General features: G+C 27.6%; 1 protein-coding gene across 1 annotated transcript in view; it reads left to right on the top strand.

The window, feature by feature from the left end:
- Positions 1 to 20754, top strand: part of LOC126744690 (ATP-binding cassette subfamily G member 4) — a 32477-nt gene extending 11723 nt beyond the window's left edge. The window contains exons 4-11 of the mRNA XM_050452203.1: positions 11126 to 11271; positions 14049 to 14287; positions 14391 to 14623; positions 16757 to 16925; positions 16977 to 17077; positions 17131 to 17286; positions 19952 to 20166; positions 20267 to 20754. Of these exons, the coding sequence (XP_050308160.1) occupies positions 11126 to 11271; positions 14049 to 14287; positions 14391 to 14623; positions 16757 to 16925; positions 16977 to 17077; positions 17131 to 17286; positions 19952 to 20166; positions 20267 to 20408 (1401 nt within the window). The 3' untranslated portion in view covers positions 20409 to 20754. The remainder of the gene's footprint in view (positions 1 to 11125; positions 11272 to 14048; positions 14288 to 14390; positions 14624 to 16756; positions 16926 to 16976; positions 17078 to 17130; positions 17287 to 19951; positions 20167 to 20266) is intronic.
- Positions 20755 to 22641: the final 1887 nt, after the last annotated feature.

Below are 22641 nucleotides of genomic sequence, written 5' to 3'. Positions count from 1 at the left end.
TAAATTAAAATATATCAAATTTCAAATTTAATAAATATTAAAATTTTAAATATGTTTTTTTTTTAACTAAAGTATTTACTTTTATATTTTTTTCATTCTCTGCTATTTAAGCAACTAAATTGTAATTATGTTGTTTCGCAAATATTTAATTTTACCTTTATTTTTAAATTAATTTTAAACATATTTTAATGAAACAATTACTTACTAATAACTACTACTAATAAAAATTCAGACTTTGTTTTTTAAATTTATTTTACAAGTGCGTCCTATTTTTAAATTCAAAAAAAAGTGAATATTTCATTTTTATAAAATAAAATAAACAAAAATATAAAATTCAAAGGTGTGGTGAGTTAATTAATAATTATTTAACTTAATTGGACATGACTTAAATTTTCGATATAATTTTTATTTAATTTGTTTTCCATGCATTTTTAGTTTTTTAACCTAATTTTAATCAACAAAATATTCTCTTAAATAGTAGAAAATATAACAGAAAAGTAGTACAAATATAATACAAATCGAAGTAAGTTTGACAAAATCTAATGCATAACTTAATTGGCCACGACGTACATTTCCTATATAATTTTAATGTTTATTAACTAGTTATTGTATCTGAATTTGACAGATCATATTTTTTAATTAAATATATAATATAAATGTATCCTGCCGACTACACTATATATTTTTGTTAGTATGTTTAGCACTGAACAAAAATATAAAACATAAACAATTATTACTGGATCTAAGTAAATATTGTTTTATATCTTCAAGGTGTAAGAAATAATATGAAATCTCTGGATAATAATTAACCTTAAAAAAGGCGAATATTAGAAAATAAATTATGAAGCATAAATATCAGTAAAAAAAATTAATTTAAGTTATTAAAAAGAATAATAGTGTTCTTTGGAAACCTGGGTAGGGTCAATCACTAAATATGAAACCCCAAATATTATTACAAGTAATAATTATTCCGCGAATACGTTAAACGAATCAAATTTTTCCATCTAACTAAAAAAGATAACAGTTGACACCTCACGATGACCTTTCATTGTTTTTCAATCAAATATTTGTTTTCACTTTATGGTGCCATCGAAAAATTAACTGTTAATTATCAATTTTTTCTTCGAGGGTAATATATTTGTTTTGACAGTTTTAATCGCATTATTATTCTTTGGAACAAGTGAGTTTTGTTGATTTATTAAATGTCGTAGTTAAGTATCCCTTTAACTTTAAACAATCCGGTTATAATTAAATGGGAACTTCGTCATTATTTTATTTATTAAAAATATGTTAATAACGGTTTCAAGAAACCATAATAAGAGGAATTAAAGGGGGCAAAAGAAACTCTACTGGATACTTTTCACTTATAATTCACGTAAACAAAAATAATTTTTTATTTTAAACATTGTTTACACGATAAATTGCATTATCTTCGACGAAAGTCCATTTTGTTCTCCTACGCACGTAACTATTTATTATACGTATTAACGAGCAATCAATAATGTTTTTACGATATTTAATTAAAAAAAAAAAGATATATAAAAAAGATAATTTGTTGTCAATAATATTACACACATCTACGATTGTTATTTATGATTGCAAAACGTGTTTGGACTTTGAATTTTATATTGTCGGAAAAGTATTTTTTCGAAATGCTTGGGATAAGTACCACATTATTATTTAAGTAGGAAACAACAAAGAGAATTTGAGAGTGAGATCGAGATTATAGTTTTATCCGGTCAAAGGGTCAAAAGAGCCTTTTAAAGACGTCAAATGGACCTAAATCCCCTGTTAGGACGTCCAAAAGACCTTTGAAATAAAATAAATATGTTTTTCAGGCGAGTTTTCATGTTTATATAAAATATTCTTTTAAACAGTTGTAGCAACATAAAAGTCTAACATAACACAGCCAGGGTTAGTTTTAAATTATTTAATGCATAACTCAATTGGACATGACGTAAATTTTTTTAAGGCATTTCAAATTTTTTTTTACCTCAATTTTAATTTTTTATGTTCTTAATTAATGTTTGTTTTTTTTAATTCTTCCAGGAATTTATTGTAATTACTTACGATTTTTAGGTAAATAATTAATTTGTTATGCTTTCCAGGGATTTGATATTATCCTGGAAAAGATATAAAATAATAATATAAAGTATTTTTTCCAGATATTTTAATTTTTACGGTAAACGTAAATTTGCATTTCCTTAATTAATATTAAATAATTTTTTCCGATATTTAAAATAATTTTTTATTTTATTTCATAAATTTGATGTAATGTTTCCTGGAGTTTTTAAATTATTTTTTATATACCAGGCTTTTGTGGTGGTTTTCTATATTTTACGGAATTTTATTATATTTTTTAGATCGTTTTATATCATTCTATAATTTAAAGCAAATAATTTATTATTCAATATTTTCCAGGCTTTTGTATTAATTTTGTACATCATTTTTAAATATTTATTATAATATTTTATATCTCACAGGCATTTGATTTAAATTATATAAAAAAATCCAAAAAATACCATAGAATCCTGAAGAAACATATACAATATATTAAATGCCTGGTAAATATAAAAAAAATTATAAATAAAACTATGATAAAATAAACAAATATTTAAAAAACACGAATCAATCGAGTCATATAAAATATCCCTTAAAACGGTAGAAAATATAGCAAGAAAGTAAAAAAAATTACATAAATAAAATATTAATCTAAAAACAAAAATTAATCAAGTTTTTTTATTATTTTCAATAACTGATGCATAACTTAAATGCACGCGACGTACATTTCCTATATAATTCTTAAGTCTTTTAGTTTTTTACAATATTTTTTTATGTTTTCTAGGTATTAGACATAAATTGTATGAAAAATCAAGAAAAAATTCAACAATTCTTGAAATAAATTGAACCTTCATGCCAAATGCCTGGAATAAAATTATATTTTTTTTTCAAATATAAAATTATAACATAATCATATAATAAAATAATAATATAATAAAAGTACCGAAAATAACATAAAAACCTGAAACAAAAATAAAACGACTGAGGTAACTTTTTCCAATAATTTCCAATGACTAATGCATAACTTAATTGGACATGACGTACATTTCTTATATAATTTCTATGTTTTTATTTTTAATTTGTTTTGCAGCGATTATTTTTTATTATATTTTAAATAAAAAAAAATTTTATGTCTTCTAAGTTATATAAAAAATAGGAAAAATATAAGAAGTACTACAGAAAATGTAAGAAAAATCCATAAAAAATAATAATAAAAATAATGTCATAACTTATGTCACATGCCTGAAAGAGAAAATCAAATTAATATATATCAGGAACAATATAAAGAATAACTATAAAAATCTCAAAAATATTTTTAGAAGTTATTAAATATTTAAATAAATAGTGCAAATTATAAAATTACTTAAAAAAAATAATTTTTAGAACAATCGAAACATAAAAAATGAATGAAATTCTTGGAAAATATAAAAAAACGTACCACATATTCTGGAAGAATAAAAAAAATAGATTGAAAAAATTAAAAAAAAATTAAAACATATGGAAAATATAAATAACTAACAATAAAAACGGGTTAAGTGAAAAATCCTTTAAATCGCTAAAAAAAAATGCAAATAAATTAATAAAAAGAAATTAAAAATCTAAAGCAAAAATAAAACTAGCGTAACTATTTAAATAATTTTCAATGAATAATGCATAACTTAAATGGACAAGACAAACATTTTTTTTTAAATTTTTATCTCTAATTTAATTTTTTTAATCTTTTCCAGGCATGAAGAATCATAGAAAAAAACTTAGAAAAAAAGCACTGTTAAGTTCCTGGAACAAGTTCAAAAATTACGTTAAATGCCTGGAATAAAATTAAAATTTGCTTTGAAAAATGATTTTAAATGTAAAAAAAATATAACAAGTCATAACAAATGCCTGGAAGAGATACAAAATGTCAATAAATATTAGGAAAAATATAAATAATCACTTCTTACCTGGAAAATTTACAAAATCTTCATTGTTGAAGACTGTTTTTTCCTTCCATGGAGGTTCAATATCGTTATCATCATAAAGACATTCAGATAAAAAAACACAAAATTTGTATTTTAATTTATTCATTTTTATTTGACCTTGCTGTATTTTCCAGGGTTTACAAGTAAATAAATAAAATAATGGGCTTTATTGTCAAAAATATTTACAAAAATAATAAAGTTGTAAATAACCATACAAAAAATCACCATTCAGAGAATAAAGTTGAGATATAAATACTTACAATTTTTGTACAGTAAAATAAAAATTGTATGTGATCCAAATATATAAATATAATACCAAATTGAGAAACGTAAAGTAAAAAAGTTAATATAAACAAGTTTAACATTATTTAATGAAAAAGTGCATGTAGTAGTAATAGTAATTTTTTTATATCTTCCAGGCATTAGACGTATAGAGAAAATTCCAGTTTTCCAGATATTTAAGGACATTTTTATTTCATTTATTTAACAATCGGGTACAGGGTTTTTTTTACATTTTACAGGATGGTTAAAATCATTTATGTATTCTTTTCCACATTTTGGAATCCTCATTTTCATTTATGTATCTGATCATGTATCTGATAATGTAATTAAAAACAAGAATTCTGTTCTATCCTAGATCATATTTTTATTTATATTACAACATTAGTGATATTTAACAATCATATATTTCTAAACTAGTCAAATTAAACGACCACTTTATACCTGACCTTCAGAACACTTGATCGACTTAAAAAAAAATTTAAAAAAAACATTTCACAATCAATCGATCGAATTTCGTAACGCATAAATACTTTGTACAATACTGCATAACTTAAATGGACATGACATACATTTCTTATATAATTTTAATATTTTTATTTTTAATTCCTTTTGTGAAAAATATATTTTTTATTGTTTTAGGCATTGTACGTAAGAAACTAAATAAAAGTATAGAAAATATTACGCTGGAAAATGTAAAAAATTATTAGGAAACATATAAAACTGTTAAGTTACTGGAACAAATTGGAAAATTATGTCAATTGTCTGGAATTTAATTATAAATTAGTTAGAATTATTTAAAGATGTAATAAATTAATCTAAATAGCAAAAAAAATATAAAAAATACCATAAAAAAAAATGAATAATTAACTTAAATTTAAGAATATTGTAAAAAATTATTTGAAAAACCTTCAAGACGTAGAATATATATTAAATGCCTGGTAAATGTAAAACAATATTCTAAACGCTGACACAAATAATCAACACTATCACTGGACATAAATATTCAAATCGAGTTTTAAAATAGCAGAAAAAGTAGCAAGGAAGTAATAAAAATAACAAAAATAAAATAAAAATCTGAAACAAAAATAAAGCAACCGAGGTAACTTTTTCAATTATTTTCAATGACTTATGCATAACTTAATTGGACACGACGTACATGTCTTATATAATTTGTATGTTTTTATTTTTAATTTGCTTTTCAACCATTATTTTTTATTTATTTTTAAATAAAAAATGTCTTATGAAGACATCAAACATTTTTTAATGTTACATAAAAAATCGAAAAAATATAAGAAGTGCCACAGAAATTGAGAAAATATAAGGAAAATGCATTAAATCCATCGAAGACAATAATAAAAATAAAAAAATTATGTCAAATGCCTGGAAGAAAAAAAAAATTAATTTATATCTTGAAAAATAAGAAATAACTAAAAAATATTGAATATTTAAAAAGTTATTGTAAATTATAAAAAAATTAGTTGCAGAACCTTCGAAACATAAAAAATAAATTAAATTCTTGGAAAATATTAAAAAACGTACCAAATATTCTGGAAGAATAAAAAAATATGAAACGTAATAAAAAAATTAGATCGAAAATTTATTTTTTTAAAAATGAAAAAATATGGAAAATATAAATAACTAACAATGAAAACGGGTTAATATATGCAACGGACACGACATACATTTTTTTTTTAATTTTTATTTCTAATTTAATTTAATTTTTCTTCTTTTAATCTTTTAGATTTTTTAAAAATATTTTCCAGGCATTGGATATAAAGAATCATAGAAAAAAACCTGGAAAAAAGCACTGTTAAGTTCCTGGAATAAAATCAAAATTTACTTTGAAAAATTATTTTAAATATAAAAAAAAATATAATTAATGATAACAAATGCGTGGAAGAATGTCAATAAATATTAGGAAAAATATAAATAATCACTACTTAGCTGAAAAATGTACAAAATATCGAGGTTGAATATCATTATTATCATAAAGATATTCAATCTTACAATTCGAAAAAAAAACACAAAATTTAAAAAAAATTGTATTTTAATTTATTCATTTTTATTTGATTTTCCTGGGATTACTAACAAGTAAATAAATAAAATTATTTACTTTATTGTCAAAAATATTAACAAAGTAATAAAAAACATACAAAAAGTCACCATTTAAAGAATAAAAAATATAATTTTATAAATATAGTACAAAAAAGTAAAAAAGTTAATATAAATGAATATTTATCACGTTTTAACATTATTTAATAAAAAAGTGGCTCACTGCATTAAGTAGTAATATTAGTTTTTTATATCTTCCAGGCATTTAGCATATAGAGAAAATTCCAGTTTTCCAGATATTTAACCTCTTCAGTCCCAAGGAATTGTTTTACTTTTTTTTTTGTGAAACTTTTAATAAAATAAGTTTATTAGGATTTAAAAAAAAGCAAAAAAAAAATTTTTACAAAAAAAAAATTACTACAGAAAAAAATGACTTTCCCGATATACAGTTTAAATTCAAGTAAATCCATGATAGAGTTTTTTTCTATCTCCACGAGCGAAGCAGTCTTGGCGGTATTCAACCCACGAATTTGTAATTGCCAAGTCCACAAAATGCTAGAAAACTTCTACCGGCCATTTTTTTGTTCGCATACAAATGCTATAGTAAGATATTAGTCTATCACACATGTCCACTCCTCCCATAGAAGGGTTGTAACTAGTGACAGAGTTTGGACATGAAACAAGAAGGTACTCATTAATTTTCTTGTCCCATCGGCGTACTTCTTGGCGCAGAGCCTGAAGATGTTGATGCCATTGTTACTGATCTATTGTCCATCCATTTCAGAATGGTCATTTTTTTGTCTTCTCGCACAAACTCATCAAAGGAACCACGACCATTCGAGAGGAGCTCTTTATCATTTGTATTGTATGTTGTTCATAATTGTCCCTGTTCCCAAAATTCCTTTTGTTAGTAAACGATTTAGTAGCTTGATTGAAGTAAATTAACGATCAAAATAAATTATGTGCCCTAGCGACAAATCTTCTGAAAGCTTCTTTACAACCGATCCACCTATTCCCAAATTTTGATCGGGAGAACCATCTGGCCAAGTTTTTGCACCTTGATAAATCATAAAATCTAAAACCAGTCCGGAAGGTGTGGCTAAAACAAAATTTTTGAGTCCTACTGGATTTGGCTTGTTTTTAACGTACTGTCGGAGAGCAGTAGTGCCTGTGAAGGGGATCATCTGCTCGTCGATGCTCAATTCTTTACTCCTTGGTAAAGTAATACACTTTTTACGAATCGCATCGATGATAGGTTGAACTTTCCATAGCCGATTTGACTGCTTTACCTCATTTGAAACACTAAGATTGTTAACGACATGTAGAAAATTTCTTAATTTAAAAATGCGGTCTCTAGTTAGCTGAGTAATGCAGGATATTTCAATTCCCTTCATAAAATACAACCGCAACCGTGGAAGTCCAAAAATGCCCATTAAAATATGTATTCCAGTCAATATTCGATGTTCTTTGGCTGTTGACTTGTGGTTTTTGTTTCATTTGCTTGCGTGACACAAATATTACTTTGTTCTGATAAATTTTCCCAAAAATAATCGGGAAAGTATTCATAAAATAGTCCAGGGGTGTCCAATACTTATGATCATCTTGTAACTGCCATTCCGGATCAAGGTATAGACATCTTCTCGACTTTCAAAAACATTTCTTTACCATTTTACTTCTGCGGTTTTATTTTTTGTTTGCTCCTGGAGAACCTGCTCTCTTATTCTGGATAAGGGAACATTATCGTCATCAGACTCCCCTTCAATGGTATCAGAAACCGAATCTGCGTCTGCCGGCGCCAGCTCGTCGTTTCATTATCGTTTGCCTCAATTGATTCGCTGTTTTCGGCGGTGATTTCCTCATCATCGACGCTCAAGTAGAAGTCACTGTCTCTCCTCAAGATCTCCTCAAGATCTTTATCCGTCAGTGGTTGCATACCACCTTAAAAAAAGACGAAATAATAACAACAATAAAATTTAAAATTTTTGGATAAAAAGTAAAAACTAAATACAGTCCCGACGTCCAAAATACTGCACAAAATCAAAAGCCGAACACTCTGTAGAGCTCCGCGGAGCTATTTACATCTGTGCTAATATATTTTGAAAAATGTACAGCGGGCTGGACGTGTGGACTGAAGAGGTTAAGGATATTTTTATTCCATTTATTTAACAAATGAGTAAACAACTACAGAATTTATTATTTATGTATTTATTAAATTTTCCCACATTTTGGGATCATCATTTTCATTTATGTTGTCTTCTCTTACAAGCATTGAGGAAACGAATCACTTCCTCTCTTTCTAACAACTTCCTAAGTGAACCTGCTACTAAATTCCAATAAAATTTACAACAGGAACAAATTATTACAAAATGTCTAAATTAAATTAATAAATTTTTTTCATGATATTGAGGGGATATAATAATACGAAAACATCGATAATAACATACTATTACTATTATTAAATATATAAATAAACAATAATATTACTAAGCTTAATATGACAATAATGATTTCATTTATCCGATAAAGTATTAAAAACAAGAGTTCTGTTCTATCCTAGATCTTATTTTTATTTATTGGACTAATTACAAAATTACCCTTGAACTGATATTTCTAAACTAGTCAAATTGAACGACCACTTCATAACTGACCTTCAGAACACTTGACCGACTTAAAAAAAATATAAAATAAAATAAAAAAAACATTTCACAATCAATCAATCAAATTTCGTAACGCATAAATAACCAAAATAAGGAAATCGATCGTTATTAAATAAATACGATTTCTCTGTCCTAGTTGGTATGTTCTTTTATCAGGGGTCACTTCCACGCGAGATAAATCGCTTATTGTATCGTAAACATACGATTTCTTCGTGTGTTTATGGCATCTCAATTGTATACGTTCAAATTATTAAGGAATCCTGATGAAAATATTTTTTAAATTCCAGGCATTTTATGTTTTTTTTATAATTATGTCTTAAAGTTTCCACAAATATTTTTCTGTAATTTGAAGTAGTTATTTAATTATTAAATATTTTCCAGATATTTATTATAGTTTTGAATCTCTTTCAGGCATTTGACATAAATAAATTTGGAAAACATTAAAAATACCACAGAAGCCTGACGGGATATAAACAAAAATAAACACTGAACAATCCAGGAAAACATAAATAATTATCTAAAATTATCGCTGAATATGAATTGAGTGATAGTAAAATTTCTAGTATATCAAGAAATTAATAAAATTAATATAAATTATATAAAAAAATCTGGAAAACTACGTATGCCAAAAAGCTGGCAAATTAAAAAAACTGCCTTTAATCTAAATTAATAATTTCACATTATAAAATTAAGTCCTAGATTTTAAAAAAATCCAAATCTCTTGAAGAATAAAAAAAACACAATCAAATCGTGATAAAATAAAAACCATATTAAAAAACCACGAAACAAACCCCATAAAACATAAATAAAAGAAACATCTGAAACGAAAATAAAGCAGCTAGGGTAACTTTTCCAATTATTTTCAATGACTTATGCATAACTTAATTGGACCCGACGTACATTTCTTATATAATTTGTATGTTTTTATTTTTAATTTATGTTATAAAAATTGTTAGGGTCTTCCAGGCATAAGATATAAATTATATAAAAAAAATGCATTATATAAAACAAAATCTGAAAAATATAAAAAGTGTTACAGAAGCCTGGAAAATTATTTTAAAAGACCGGAAAATGCATTATATCTTCAGAAATTACTGGAATAAATTGAAAAGTCATGTCTAATGCCTAATAATTTATTCAGACAAATATAAAAAATTAGTACAAAAGTCTGAAAATATTTTTTTAAATTATTAAATAATTTAGTAAACGAATAATTACTACAACAAAAAATAATTTAAAAAAAAAACGCTTATTAAATATTTTGTAAAATTTTTAATTTATTTTTTAGGCCTGATGATACACCCATAATAGGAGCGAAACACGTGTTATGAAAATTAGATTTAAAGAGACCGTGCCTTTGGGTTTTTACCTTTGTTTTGTAAAATTTTTTTTCAAAAACTTTAAATTAAATACTTTGTAAGTACCAAAAAATATTCCGAATATCCCGCACTAATACGAGATTATGTAAAATGAATTAAAGAAATTAAATCGGGAGAAGAACTTAAAAAAAAGCTGGAAGACATAAATAATTAGCTCAAATTAAGGTATATCAAATATCCTTTTAAATAGGAGAAAAGTAATACAAATAACAAAAAACAATATAAAAATCTGAAACAAAAATAAAGTAGCCGAAGTAGCTTTTTTAATTATTTTCAATGAACGATGCATAACTCAAATGAATACGACGTACATTTCTTGTACAATTTTTATATTTTTATTTTCTTCTGCAGCAAAATATTTTTTATGGCTTTTAGGCATTGTACGTAAGGACCTAAATAAAAGTATAAAAAATATTACTCTGGAAATTACATGGTTTCAAAAGTCTGGAAAATGCAAACATAAAAACTCTTATACGTTCAAATGATTACGAATCCAGTTTAAATAGTGGTTGTTTCGTCACTATAACTTAAGTAGTTTTAGGACTTAAAATACCTTAAATGAATCTTTAAACATTCCTTCAGAAAACACTGAAAACCACTTGTAAATATCTTAAATAGTTTCACAGTTATCATAAAAAACAACAGCAAGCAACTGGATCCTTTCCAACTAACGAAGAGCATAGATTTGCCACGTTTTACTTATGTAATAATTTATATTTGATGTTTTTTTTTCCAGATAGATGAGATTCTTGCCACACTGGGATTAAGTGGTACTAAAGAAACAAAAGCCCAAGGACTTTCTGGAGGTCAAAAAAAGCGACTCAGTATCGCCTTAGAGTTAGTGAATAACCCGCTAGTGATGTTCCTGGATGAGCCTACAACGTGAGTATCTTATGTATTGCGAAAATACCAAATTATGACAGGATATAAGTGAAATTTAGGGAATGAGAGTACTTTGAAAATTCGGAAATTGTCGTTTTTCGACCTCGTTTTTGAGCCTAAAAATGGGCCTATTGTAGGAGCTACGATCTTGCGGAAGGTCTCGTTGGATTCAGAAAAATTAAACTAAGACAAAACCGTTAGAGTTTTTTATATAGTCCCTCTTTAGAAGCCGAGATATCGACCTCTAAAGTTTGTGATTCATTCAACTGTTTTTAAATCTGGTACATAACCATCAAGTCTGGAAAATGACCTGAATGGTCCGGAAAACCTTATTCAAATTTTGGAGTTACAGGGTGACCAACTGAACCAAAAGAATCAAGTAGAAGTAGAAGTAAAAGAAGAAGAAGAATAAGAGAACAAACTTTTAGCTTAACTGCCTGTAAAAAATCAATATTTTCTTCCAGGCATTTGACGTTGAAAGAAAAAGAAGATAAAGAAGGAGTGCAAGAAGAAGAAGAAGAAGAAAAGCATAAACATTTAACTCAACTGCCTGTAAGAAATCAATAATTTCTTCCAGGCATTTGATGTCTTTAAAGAAGAAGAATGAGAAGGAGAGAAGAAACATTTGATTCAACTGCCTGTAAGAAATCAATATTTTCTTCTAGGCATTTGACGTTCTTAAAGAATAAAAAGAACAAGGAATACAAAAACAAGAAGAAGAAGAAGAAGAAGAAGAAGAAGAAGAAGAAGAAGAAGAAGGAGATAAGAAACATTTGATTCAATTGCCTGTAAGAAATCAATATTTTTTTCCACGCATTTGACGTTCTTAAAGAATAAAAAGAATAAGGAATACAAAAAGAAGAAGAAGAAGAAGAAGAAGAAGAAGAAGAAGAAGAAGAAGAAGAAGGAGATAAGAAACATTTGATTCAACTGCCTGTAAGAAATCAATAATTTCTTCCACGCATTTGACGTTCTCAAAGAATAAGAAGAACAAGGAATACAAAAAGAAGAAGAAGAAAAGAAGAAACTTTTGACTCAACTGCCTGTAAGAAATCAATATTTTCTTCCACGCATTTGACGTTCTCAAAGAATAAGAAGAACAAGGAATACAAAAAGAAGAAGAATCCTTTGAATCAACTGCCTGTAAGAAATCAATAATTTCTTCCACGCATTTGACGTTCTCAAAGAATAAGAAGAACAAGGAATACAAAAAGAAGAAGAAGAAAAGAAGAAACTTTTGACTCAACTGCCTGTAAGAAATCAATATTTTCTTCCACGCATTTGACGTTCTCAAAGAATAAGAAGAACAAGGAATACAAAAAGAAGAAGAATCCTTTGAATCAACTGCCTGTAAGAAATCAATAATTTCTTCCACGCATTTGACGGTCTCAAAGAATAAGAAGAACAAGGAATACAAAAAGAAGAAGAAGAAAAGAAGAAACTTTTGAATCAACTGCCTGTAAGAAATCAATATTTTCTTCCACGCATTTGACGTTCTCAAAGAATAAAAAGAACAAGGAATACAAAAAGAAAAAGAAAAAAGAAAAAACATTTGAATCAACTGCTTGTAAGAAATCAATATTTTCTTCCACGCATTTGACGTTCTGAAAGTATAAGAAGAACAAGGAATACAAAAAGAAGAAGAAGAGGAAACCTTTGACTCAACTGCCTGTAAGAAATCAATATTTTCTTCCATGCATTTGATGTATTTAAAGAAGAAGAAGAACGGGGAGTACAAAAAGAAGAAGAAGAAGAAGATGTTGTGGCCGACTCTTGAAATAAGGGACCATATTTTTTAATATTTACACTATTTACATTTTATTTACAACTTCTTTAAAGGGAATTACAACGTTTTATAGGGACGCTTATATAACTTATTTTGTTCATTCAGCACGTACCATGCATTTTTGTTGGGCTTCCTAAACTTTTCCCAACAGAAGAAACGTTTGGCTTAACTGATCTTGGCGAGATATCGACCTTCAAATTATGGGTTTTTTCAGATTCGTTTTTCCCATAAAAACTGATTAAAAATACCAATTCAAGATGTTTGATATTTATTATATGACAATATGCTAAATATTTTGACCTTCAGCGGTGCTAATAATGGAATTTTTAGCGCTGTGTTAGTATGTATTAAAAAAATTCAATAATATTCAAACACAACTTAAACTTATTCACGCATTTTCTATCTTTCAAATAAAATATATTCACATTACGTTATTTACATTTCGTATTAAATAAAATCCATGTGAAAAACAAACATCAAGTACAAATTTCAATAAAGGTCATTACCGCCTGAAAAGTACAAAGAGAACGTTATCATAATCGACAAAAATAATCGGTACAACGATTCCTTTATGTTGCGCACCGAATTAAAACAAAGAAAACTCTAATCGCACATTTATTCATTTACGGATATTTCGTTTTTCTATTGATAAATGCATGTGTATGAATCATTTTTATTAATATTGACTTAATTAGAGTGCACAAAGGATGTCCACAATATTTTTTATATAATATGTTCATAGACTATGAGACTTTTAACCCCACTTTTGGGCGTTTGGAACATATTAGATACATTTCAGGTTAATTTTAAGTCAAAGTTGTTTCTTCCAAGCAAAAAACTTTTAAAGAGGAGAATATTTTCTCACTTACAGGCACTCTAAGTCACCTTGGACTATTTCAAGCATAATAAACCACACTTTGATAAGAAATTAGCCTGTAAGCTCTAGAAGTCTTCTTTCAACTATAAAATATGCAATTTAATTTTTTTATAGTGGTTTAGACAGTTCCTCCTGCAAGCAATGCATCGAACTACTAAAAGTACTGGCTCGACAAGGCAGAACGATCGTTTGCACCATCCACCAACCCTCCGCGTCACTATTCGAGATGTTCGATCAGGTTTACGTACTATCGGGGGGCAGATGCTTGTACCAAGGCGGTACGGAGCAAATGATCCAGTTTTTCGAGGACGTGCAGAGTCCGTGTCCGAAGTTTCACAATCCTGCTGACTACGGTAAGACTTTTATCGGGGTTTTTACGTATTACGAACCTCTAGTTCTCTTTTTACGAACCCCTATATATATTTTTGCACGTTAGTAACTGGATTTTTCGTTTAGTAATCGAATTAGCGTGTGCCGAGTATGGTCCAGAACGGATCGACAAAATGGTGGAAACTTCTCAAAATGGGAAAAGCCTGAAGTACTTCAAAGATTCCCAAAAACTGCTGGAGTGCGGATTTACCGAGAGTACCATGTTCGAAGATGATTCTGGAGATCTTCAGGCAACTTCGAAGTTCAATCAGCTGAAAGTTCTTATGAGACGAGGGTATATTAAGTGTAAAAGGGATCAGGTGAGGCCAAAGTATTTATAAACAAATTATAATTAAAAAAATACTTCAGTGCGTGCCAGTCACATTTAATTCTGGATCAATTACCAAGAACTCTTAAATTCAAGCAAGAGCTAACGAGAAATTATTACCGCATTCACTGTTTGGGCATTCCGTCATTGAATTCAGCACCCAGGCTTTTTTTTTCATAAAAAAAGGTTGCTTAATTCAATGGTGGAATAGTAAATGACGTTCAAATCCAAATCAGGATTGTATTGGTACTCTTGTATCAGGACTCACTTTCTAATCCAGATATTGCAGATACAGTATCGATTTTATTGTTTATTGCTCTTATTGTTTTCTTATTTTTTAATTTGACTGATTTTCTTCATTGGAAAGCCTCTGTTTTACTAGAGGAAAGAAAAAATTAAAAATTTCGACTTTGGCGCCCTCTACCGTTGTTCAAGTTAGTTCTACAGTTTGACTTCTAAAAGATAAATTGTAGAGAATTTAATACCCTTTAATTTTTGTCTCTATAATTTTTTCGTTACATCCTACGGTATACCCAGAAAATTAAATTCAAAATTTTCTGGAAAATTACAAGGGGAGAGCGAGGAACCACACATTTTCGTTTTTTTAGCTCTTCTCATCGATTTATGACTAAAAAAAAGATTACAAGGATTTAAACCTATATACCTTTTTTAACTCCAAATTGACTGTACTATTTTCTTTTGATCTGTGCGGCATAGTCCGGTCGAACAAAAATTTTTATGTGCTGTCTTTTCAAAATCCAATATCTAAGAAACTAAATGGAATATTCTCTTGCAGTAAAAAGCATAGTATTCAGAGAAATATGTACTATTATCTCTATTAAGGATTTAATCCAGACTCAGCTATAATATGGAAAATATTGAGCTATTTACCAGTGCTCTCTACAAAGCACACTTAATTTTTTAAGTGATCACTCACTTTAAAGTTCGATATCTAGAAAACTAATTGGGGTATCCTCTTGCAGTAAAAAGCATGTTATTCAGGAAGGTTAGAGCTATTATCTTTGTAAAGGATTTAATCCAGATTAATTCATAATTTAAAAAATATCGACCTGTTTGGCAGTACTGTCCAAAAAGCATACTTCATCTTCTAGGTGATCTTTCACTTTCGAATCCAGGTATTGTAGAGTATCGATTTTATTATTCATTGCTCTTTTTGTTTTTCGGCATTTTTGTTTTCTTATTTTTCAATTTGACTGATATTCTTCATTGGGGAGCCTCTGTTTTACCCGAGGAAAGAAAAAATTAAAAATTTCGACTTTGGCGCCCTCTACCGTTGTTCAAGTTAGTTCTACAGTTTGACTTCTAAAAGATAAATTATAGAGAATTTAATTACCTTTAATTTTTGTCTCTATAATTTTTTCGTTACATCCTACGGTATAGCCAGAAAATTAAATTCAAAATTTTCTGGAAAATTACAAGGAGAGAGGGGGGAATCACACATTTTCGTTTTTTAAGCTCTTCTCATTGATTTATGACTAAAAAAAAAGAATACAAGAATTTAAACTTATATACCTTTTTTAACTCCAAATTGACTGTACTATTTTCTTTTGATCTGTGCGGCATAGTCCGGTCGAACAAAAATTTTTATGTGCTGTCTTTTTAAAATCCAATATCTAAGAAACTAAATGGAATATTCTCTTGCAGTAAAAAGCATAGTATTCAGAAACATGTGTACTTTTATCGCTCTTAAGGATTTAATCCAGACTCAGCTGTAATATGGAAAATATCGAGCTATTTGCCAATGCTCTCTACAAAGCAGACTTAATTTTTTTTAATGATCACTCACTTTAAAGTCCGATATCTAGAAAACTAATGGGGGTATCCTCTTGCAGTAAAAAGCATGTTATTCAGGAAGGTTAGAGCTATTATCTTTGTAAAAGATTTAATCCAGATTAATTCATAATTTAAAAAATATCGACCTATTTAGCAGTGCTCTAAAAAGCATCTTTCAACCTCTGAAGTGACCACTCACTTCAAAGTCCGATAACTAAGAAACTAGTTGAGATATCAATTTACAGTAAAAAGCATTTTATTAAGAAAACTATTCGTAATAAAACTCCTATAAAATTCAATCAAATCAAATCAAAAAACTATTTACTTTTAGACATTAACTTATCTGAGGCTAGCAGTGAACGCCTTAACAGCCTTAATGTTAGGAACGTTATACTACAAAGCGGGAATAGACGGATCCAAGGTCCTGGACAACTACAATTTGCTCTTCTCCATATTGATGCATCACACTTTCTCCACTATGATGTTGACCATACTGACCTGTAAGTATCAATTAATTAATTAAACAAAAAAATTATTTTTCCCTATTGTAGTTCCCACTGAAATGAACATACTGATCAAGGAGCACTTCAACCGATGGTACTCCTTGAAGATGTACTATACTTCGATAACCTTGATCGATATACCACTTTCAGTAAGGAGTATTTGTTTATTGTTAATTAATCATTTATTTATGAATATTTATAGGTATTGTGCTGCGTAATTTTTACGGGAATCATTTACTTTATGACGGCACAACCGTACGAAGCCTTAAGACTTACCATGTTCTTTGTGACCAGTTTAATGGTGGTTTTTGTGGCACAGAGCTTCGGATTGGTCATTGGGGCTTATTTTAATGTTGTGGTAAGTTTGGGGACGTTTTGATACCGCTGTGGTCATCCTCAGGAGCGAGTCTTAAGTGTTTGTCTCTGTTTTTTTAATAAAATGCTCCCAAAAGTTTCCTTAGGGTGGAGTGTCCTAAGTAAACAATCGGACATTTCCGGTATTTTTATCACATGTAACCCGGAAAATGGGAATAGGGCACAGCATGTTTTTTATGCGGTTTAACCGCTCGAGAGATACGGATTCTTGATAATAAAATTTCGTATATAAATGGCTCAGTTTGTAAGTAGAAATTGGCTTCGAAAAATGCCATATAGATGAAATTTTATAAGTAGAAGTACGTAGTAAAATATGTAGGGGTTCATAAGTGTCTTGAATGATGTACTTAAATATAAAAAGGTACAAAGGCAGAAGAAAACTAGGGGTTTGTCGAAAAATTACTAGTGGTTCCTCAGATATAACTAGGGGTTGGTAAAAAGTAACTACATTGAACCTGACTCAAATGCTAGTGGGTCTTTTAGGATGGAATTAGTAAGGAATTAGAAATACAAATGGGTTTTATTTATTTTTATTAAATTCTGCATTTTTTGAAATTTTATTTAAGGCATATTCAATTGAATTTTTAATAATTTTTTTTTTATTTTCTTAAAATATTTTGCACAGTATAGAGCCAAAACGTTAAATTAAATATGTAATGTTTTTATTCTGTTTTTTATTTTTATATATTTAATATTTAATATTCCTTTTAAGTTAATTTATCCCTTTTTGATTATTTGATGTTAAAGGAGAAATTATTTTTTTCCAGGAAATTTTGAATAATTAAAATCGGTTAAAAAATAAGGGAGTTATAGTCATTGTCATTTTAGTTTCCTGGACACTTTAATCCTAGCATAGTTGACTTCTTTATACAAATACACCTGTAACTTTAGTATTTTTGGACCGATTGAGCTCAAACAAAAAATGCCTGGAAGGAAAAATTTTATTCCAGATAATACAAAAAAAAATCTTCCATTCAGGAAATTTAGATTTTTTGAAATCGGTTAAAAAACAAAGGAGTTATAGTCATGTTAGTTTCCTGGACACTTCACTCCTAGCATAGATGATTTCTTTATACAAATACACCTGTAACTTTAGTATTTCTGGACCGATTAGGCTCAAACAAAAAACGCCTGGAAGAGAAAATATTGTTCTTCCTAAGAAGGGAAAAACGCTCTTTCCAGATAGTTTTAAATAATAAAAATCGGTTAAAAAGTAAATAAGTTATAGTCATTTTAGTCTCCTGGGCACTTTAATCCTAGCATAGTTGACTTCTTTATACAAATACACCTGTAACTTTAGTATTTTTGGACCGATTGGGCTCAAACAAAAAAGGCCTGGAAGAGAAAATTATATTTTTTCTAATAAGGGAAAAATCCTCTTTCCAGGTAACGTTAAATTATTAAAATCAGTTAAAAAACAAGGGACTTATAGTCATTTTAGTTTTCTGAACACTTTAGTTCTAGCATAGTTGACTTCTTTATACAAATACACCTGTCAATTTGGTATTTCTGGACCGATTGAGCTCAAACAAAAAATGTCTGGAAGAAAAAATGTTATTCCAGATAATACAAAAAAAATCTTCCATTCAGAAAATTTAGAATTTTTAAAATCGGTTAAAAAACAAGGGAGTTATAGTCATGTTAGTTTCCTGGACACATCACTCCTAGCATAGATGATTTCTTTATACAAATACACCTGTAACTTTAGTATTTCTGGACCGATTAGGCTTAAACAAAAAACGCCTGGAAGAAAAAGTATTGTTCTTCCTAAGAAGGGAAAAACGCTCTTTCTAGATAGTTTTAAATAATAAAAATCGGTTAAAAAGTAAATAAGTTATAGTCATTTTAGTCTCCTGGACACTTTACTCCTAGCATAGTTGACTTCTTTATACAAATACACTTGTAACTTTGGTATTTCTAGACCGATTGCGCTCAAACCAAAAACGCCTGGAAGAGAAAATTATTTTCTTTCTAAGAAAGGAAAAATTCTCTTTCCAGATAATTTTAAATAATTAAAATCGGCTAAAAAATAAAACAGTTATAGTCATTTTAGTCTCCTGGGCACTTTAATCCTAGCATAGTTGACTTCTTTATACAAATACACCTGTAACTTTAGTATTTTTGGACCGATTGAGCTCAAACAAAAAATGCCTGGAAGAAAAAATGTTATTCCAGATAATACAAAAAAATCCTCTATTCAGAAAATTTAGAATTTTTAAAATCGGTTAAAAAACAAGGGAGTTATAGTGATTTTAGTTTCCTGGACACTTTACTCTTAGCATAGTTGACTTTTTTATACAAAAACACTTATAGCTTTTGTATTTCTAAGCCGATTGGGCTCAAACAAAAAACGCCTGAACGAGAAAATTATTTTTTTCCTAAAAAGAGTAAAATGCCTTTTCCAGGAAACGTTAAATAATCAAAATCGATTAAAAAACAAGGGAGTTATAGTCATTTTAATTTTCTGGACACTTTACTCATAGTTGAACTTCCTTATACAAATACACCTGTAACTTTGGTATTTCTGGACCGATTGAGCTCCAACAAAAAAAAAAACCCTGGAAGAGAAAAATATATTTTTTTCAATAAGGGAACATTAAATTTATATAATTATAAAGAATTAATTTGAAATGTTAATTATTTTTTAGGATGGAACGTTTCTTGGACCCACCCTAACTGTGCCAATGATGATGTTCGCTGGTTTCGGTGTATCTCTTAAAGACTTACCCTCTTACCTTTACTGGGGAAGTTACATATCTTACCTCAGATTTGGGTTGGAAGGGGTGGTGGGGGCGATTTACGGACTCGACAGACCCACCCTGGATTGTCCCGATGATGGAAATGTCAATTATTGTCATTATAAGTAAGTTGGTGTTTAAAGTTGTATATTTTGATGGGGTTAATAGTGAAGCTTTTTTTTTTTTAATTTGTATATAAATGTATATTTTCTTTTTTAATTTCAGGTATCCAAAGAAGTTTTTAGAAGATGTAGCGGTCAAATCCGACCAGTTTAGTAATGACGTAATAGCATTGCTGCTATTCTGGTTTATTCTCCGTACTTTAGCTTTCGTTATGTTAAAATATAAATTACATTCTGTAAGATAAATAATTACAAATTTATATGTAAAAATATAAAAAAAAACAATGCAATATAATAATATTAGTGAGTACTTATATAATATATTATAATTTAAGAGCATTACTTAGCTATTTTCAATAAAAAACATCAATCGTATCAATTTAAGTTATGCATAATTGCTTCAAAGAATTTAATTAATGCTCTTTATTTTAATTTAACTTAGTCGTTTTTCTGTGATTAATTTATGTGCTAAAAGGGTTTTTTTTACATATATATTAACTAGACATAATTATTTTTGTTAATAATCATTATATATTGTTATTTAATAGGAGGAGAATTTATACGTGTTTTAGTGATATTTTTTTTATAAATAGAGGCTGTGTTTATATGGCCATAACTATTGTTGTTATAAAAGCTTATTGTTGTATTTATTAGTTTTTTATAAAACCTGGATTTTTTTGGAATAAATAATTTTTGTGGGAATTGTATATATTTTAAATAAAGAGAGGAGTAACACTACAAATGGGTTTTATTTATTTTTATTAAATCCTGCATTTTCTTAAAATTTTATTTAGGGCATGGTTTATTGAATTTTTAATAAAAATATTTTTTTTTTTAATTAAATGGTTCAATATTTTGAGTTTTAACAATAATTAATTTTATATTTATTATTTTGAGATTCATTTATATGTATATCAAAAAATAAACAAATAAAATTAAAAAAATCCTTTTTTTTTCCAAAATTTTATATTGCCATGATTATTGTAATTTGTACTAAATAATATATTTATTTTAATTTGTTTATTTTTTAAATTCTTAATCAGAATTAGGAGTCAAAGAAATAATGTCAAATATTATTGACTTGTTTTTGGAAATTTTAATAAAATTACTTGGACATTCATTATTTTAATATATTTTATTAATTAAAGATCGAAAAATAGATGATAAATTAGTTTCTTGAAATATTTTGCACAGTATAGGGCCAAAACGTTAAATTAAATATGTAATGTTTTTATTCTGTCCTTTTAATTAATTAATTAATTAATCCCTATTTGATTTTTTGCTGTTGAAGGAAAAGTTTTTCTTTCCAAACTTTAAATAAATAAAATCGGTTGAAAAACAAAGGAGTTATAGTAATTTTAGACAAATACACCTGTAACTTTGATATTTCTGGACCGATTGGGCTCAAACAAAAAACGCCTGGACGAGAAAAATATTTTCTTTCTAAGAAGGGAAAAATTCTCTTTTAAGAAAATGTTAAATAATTAAAATTGGTTAGAAAATAAAAAAGTTATTGTCATTTTAGTCTTCTGGACACTTTACTTCTAGTATAAGTGATTTTTTTATACAAATACACCTGTAACTTTGGTATTTCTGGACCGATTGGGCTCAAACAAAAAGTGCCTGAAAGAGAAAATTATTTTATTTCTAAAAATGTAAAAATCCTCTTTCCAGGGAACGTTAAATAATCAAAATTGGTTAAAAAACAGGGAAGTTATAGTCATTTTAGTTTCCTGGACACTTAAGTCCCAGCATAGTTGACTTTCTTATACAAATGTAACTTAACCGATTGAGTTCAAACACAAACGTCTGAAATAATTTTTATCCAAAAGTTTCATTACGTTTTTTAAATTAATTTATATTTTTTATATTAACATTTTCTAAATATGGGTATAACAGTATTTCCAATAACATTTGAACAATTAATATTTCAAAAAAATTAACATGAAAAATAAATTTCATTTTATTAATATAATCTTTCATATTTTTCTCTTAAAAGCAAAAACTCAATAAACAAAACCCACATACAATAACAGTGTTTGAAACAACAATATTTTTATTTAACAATGGCAACGTTGCTTTCCATTAAACTCCGCCCTTTTGTACCCCCACTCCCATCACAGACCAATCCTGGCACCCCATTCGTATACATTACACGTCAGACCGTTACATTTCATCACACAACACATTGTTGCCATATTTATTTATTAAATAAAAAAATTTTTCATTGCATTCGATTCAAATTATATATAGTTGAGTATTAATAAATTTGAAAATTAATTAATTGATTTTTTTAACATAAGTTGCATTTAATATAGTCACATTTAAATAGGGTTTTATTTAATTTTAAACTTTTAATATAATAATAATTTCTACGTTAAACTAATATAATTAGTAAGTTGTAAAATGTTATGTCAAGCAACAATAACAATTACGGCTTAAAATTTAATTACCGAAGAGGTTAAAATAATTAATCAA

Source organism: Anthonomus grandis, chromosome 14 (genome assembly GCF_022605725.1).
Source record: "Anthonomus grandis grandis chromosome 14, icAntGran1.3, whole genome shotgun sequence".
Taxonomy (NCBI): domain Eukaryota; kingdom Metazoa; phylum Arthropoda; class Insecta; order Coleoptera; family Curculionidae; genus Anthonomus; species Anthonomus grandis.
Note: the sequence above shows the minus strand (reverse complement) of the source record. Positions and strands in the feature narration are given on the sequence as shown.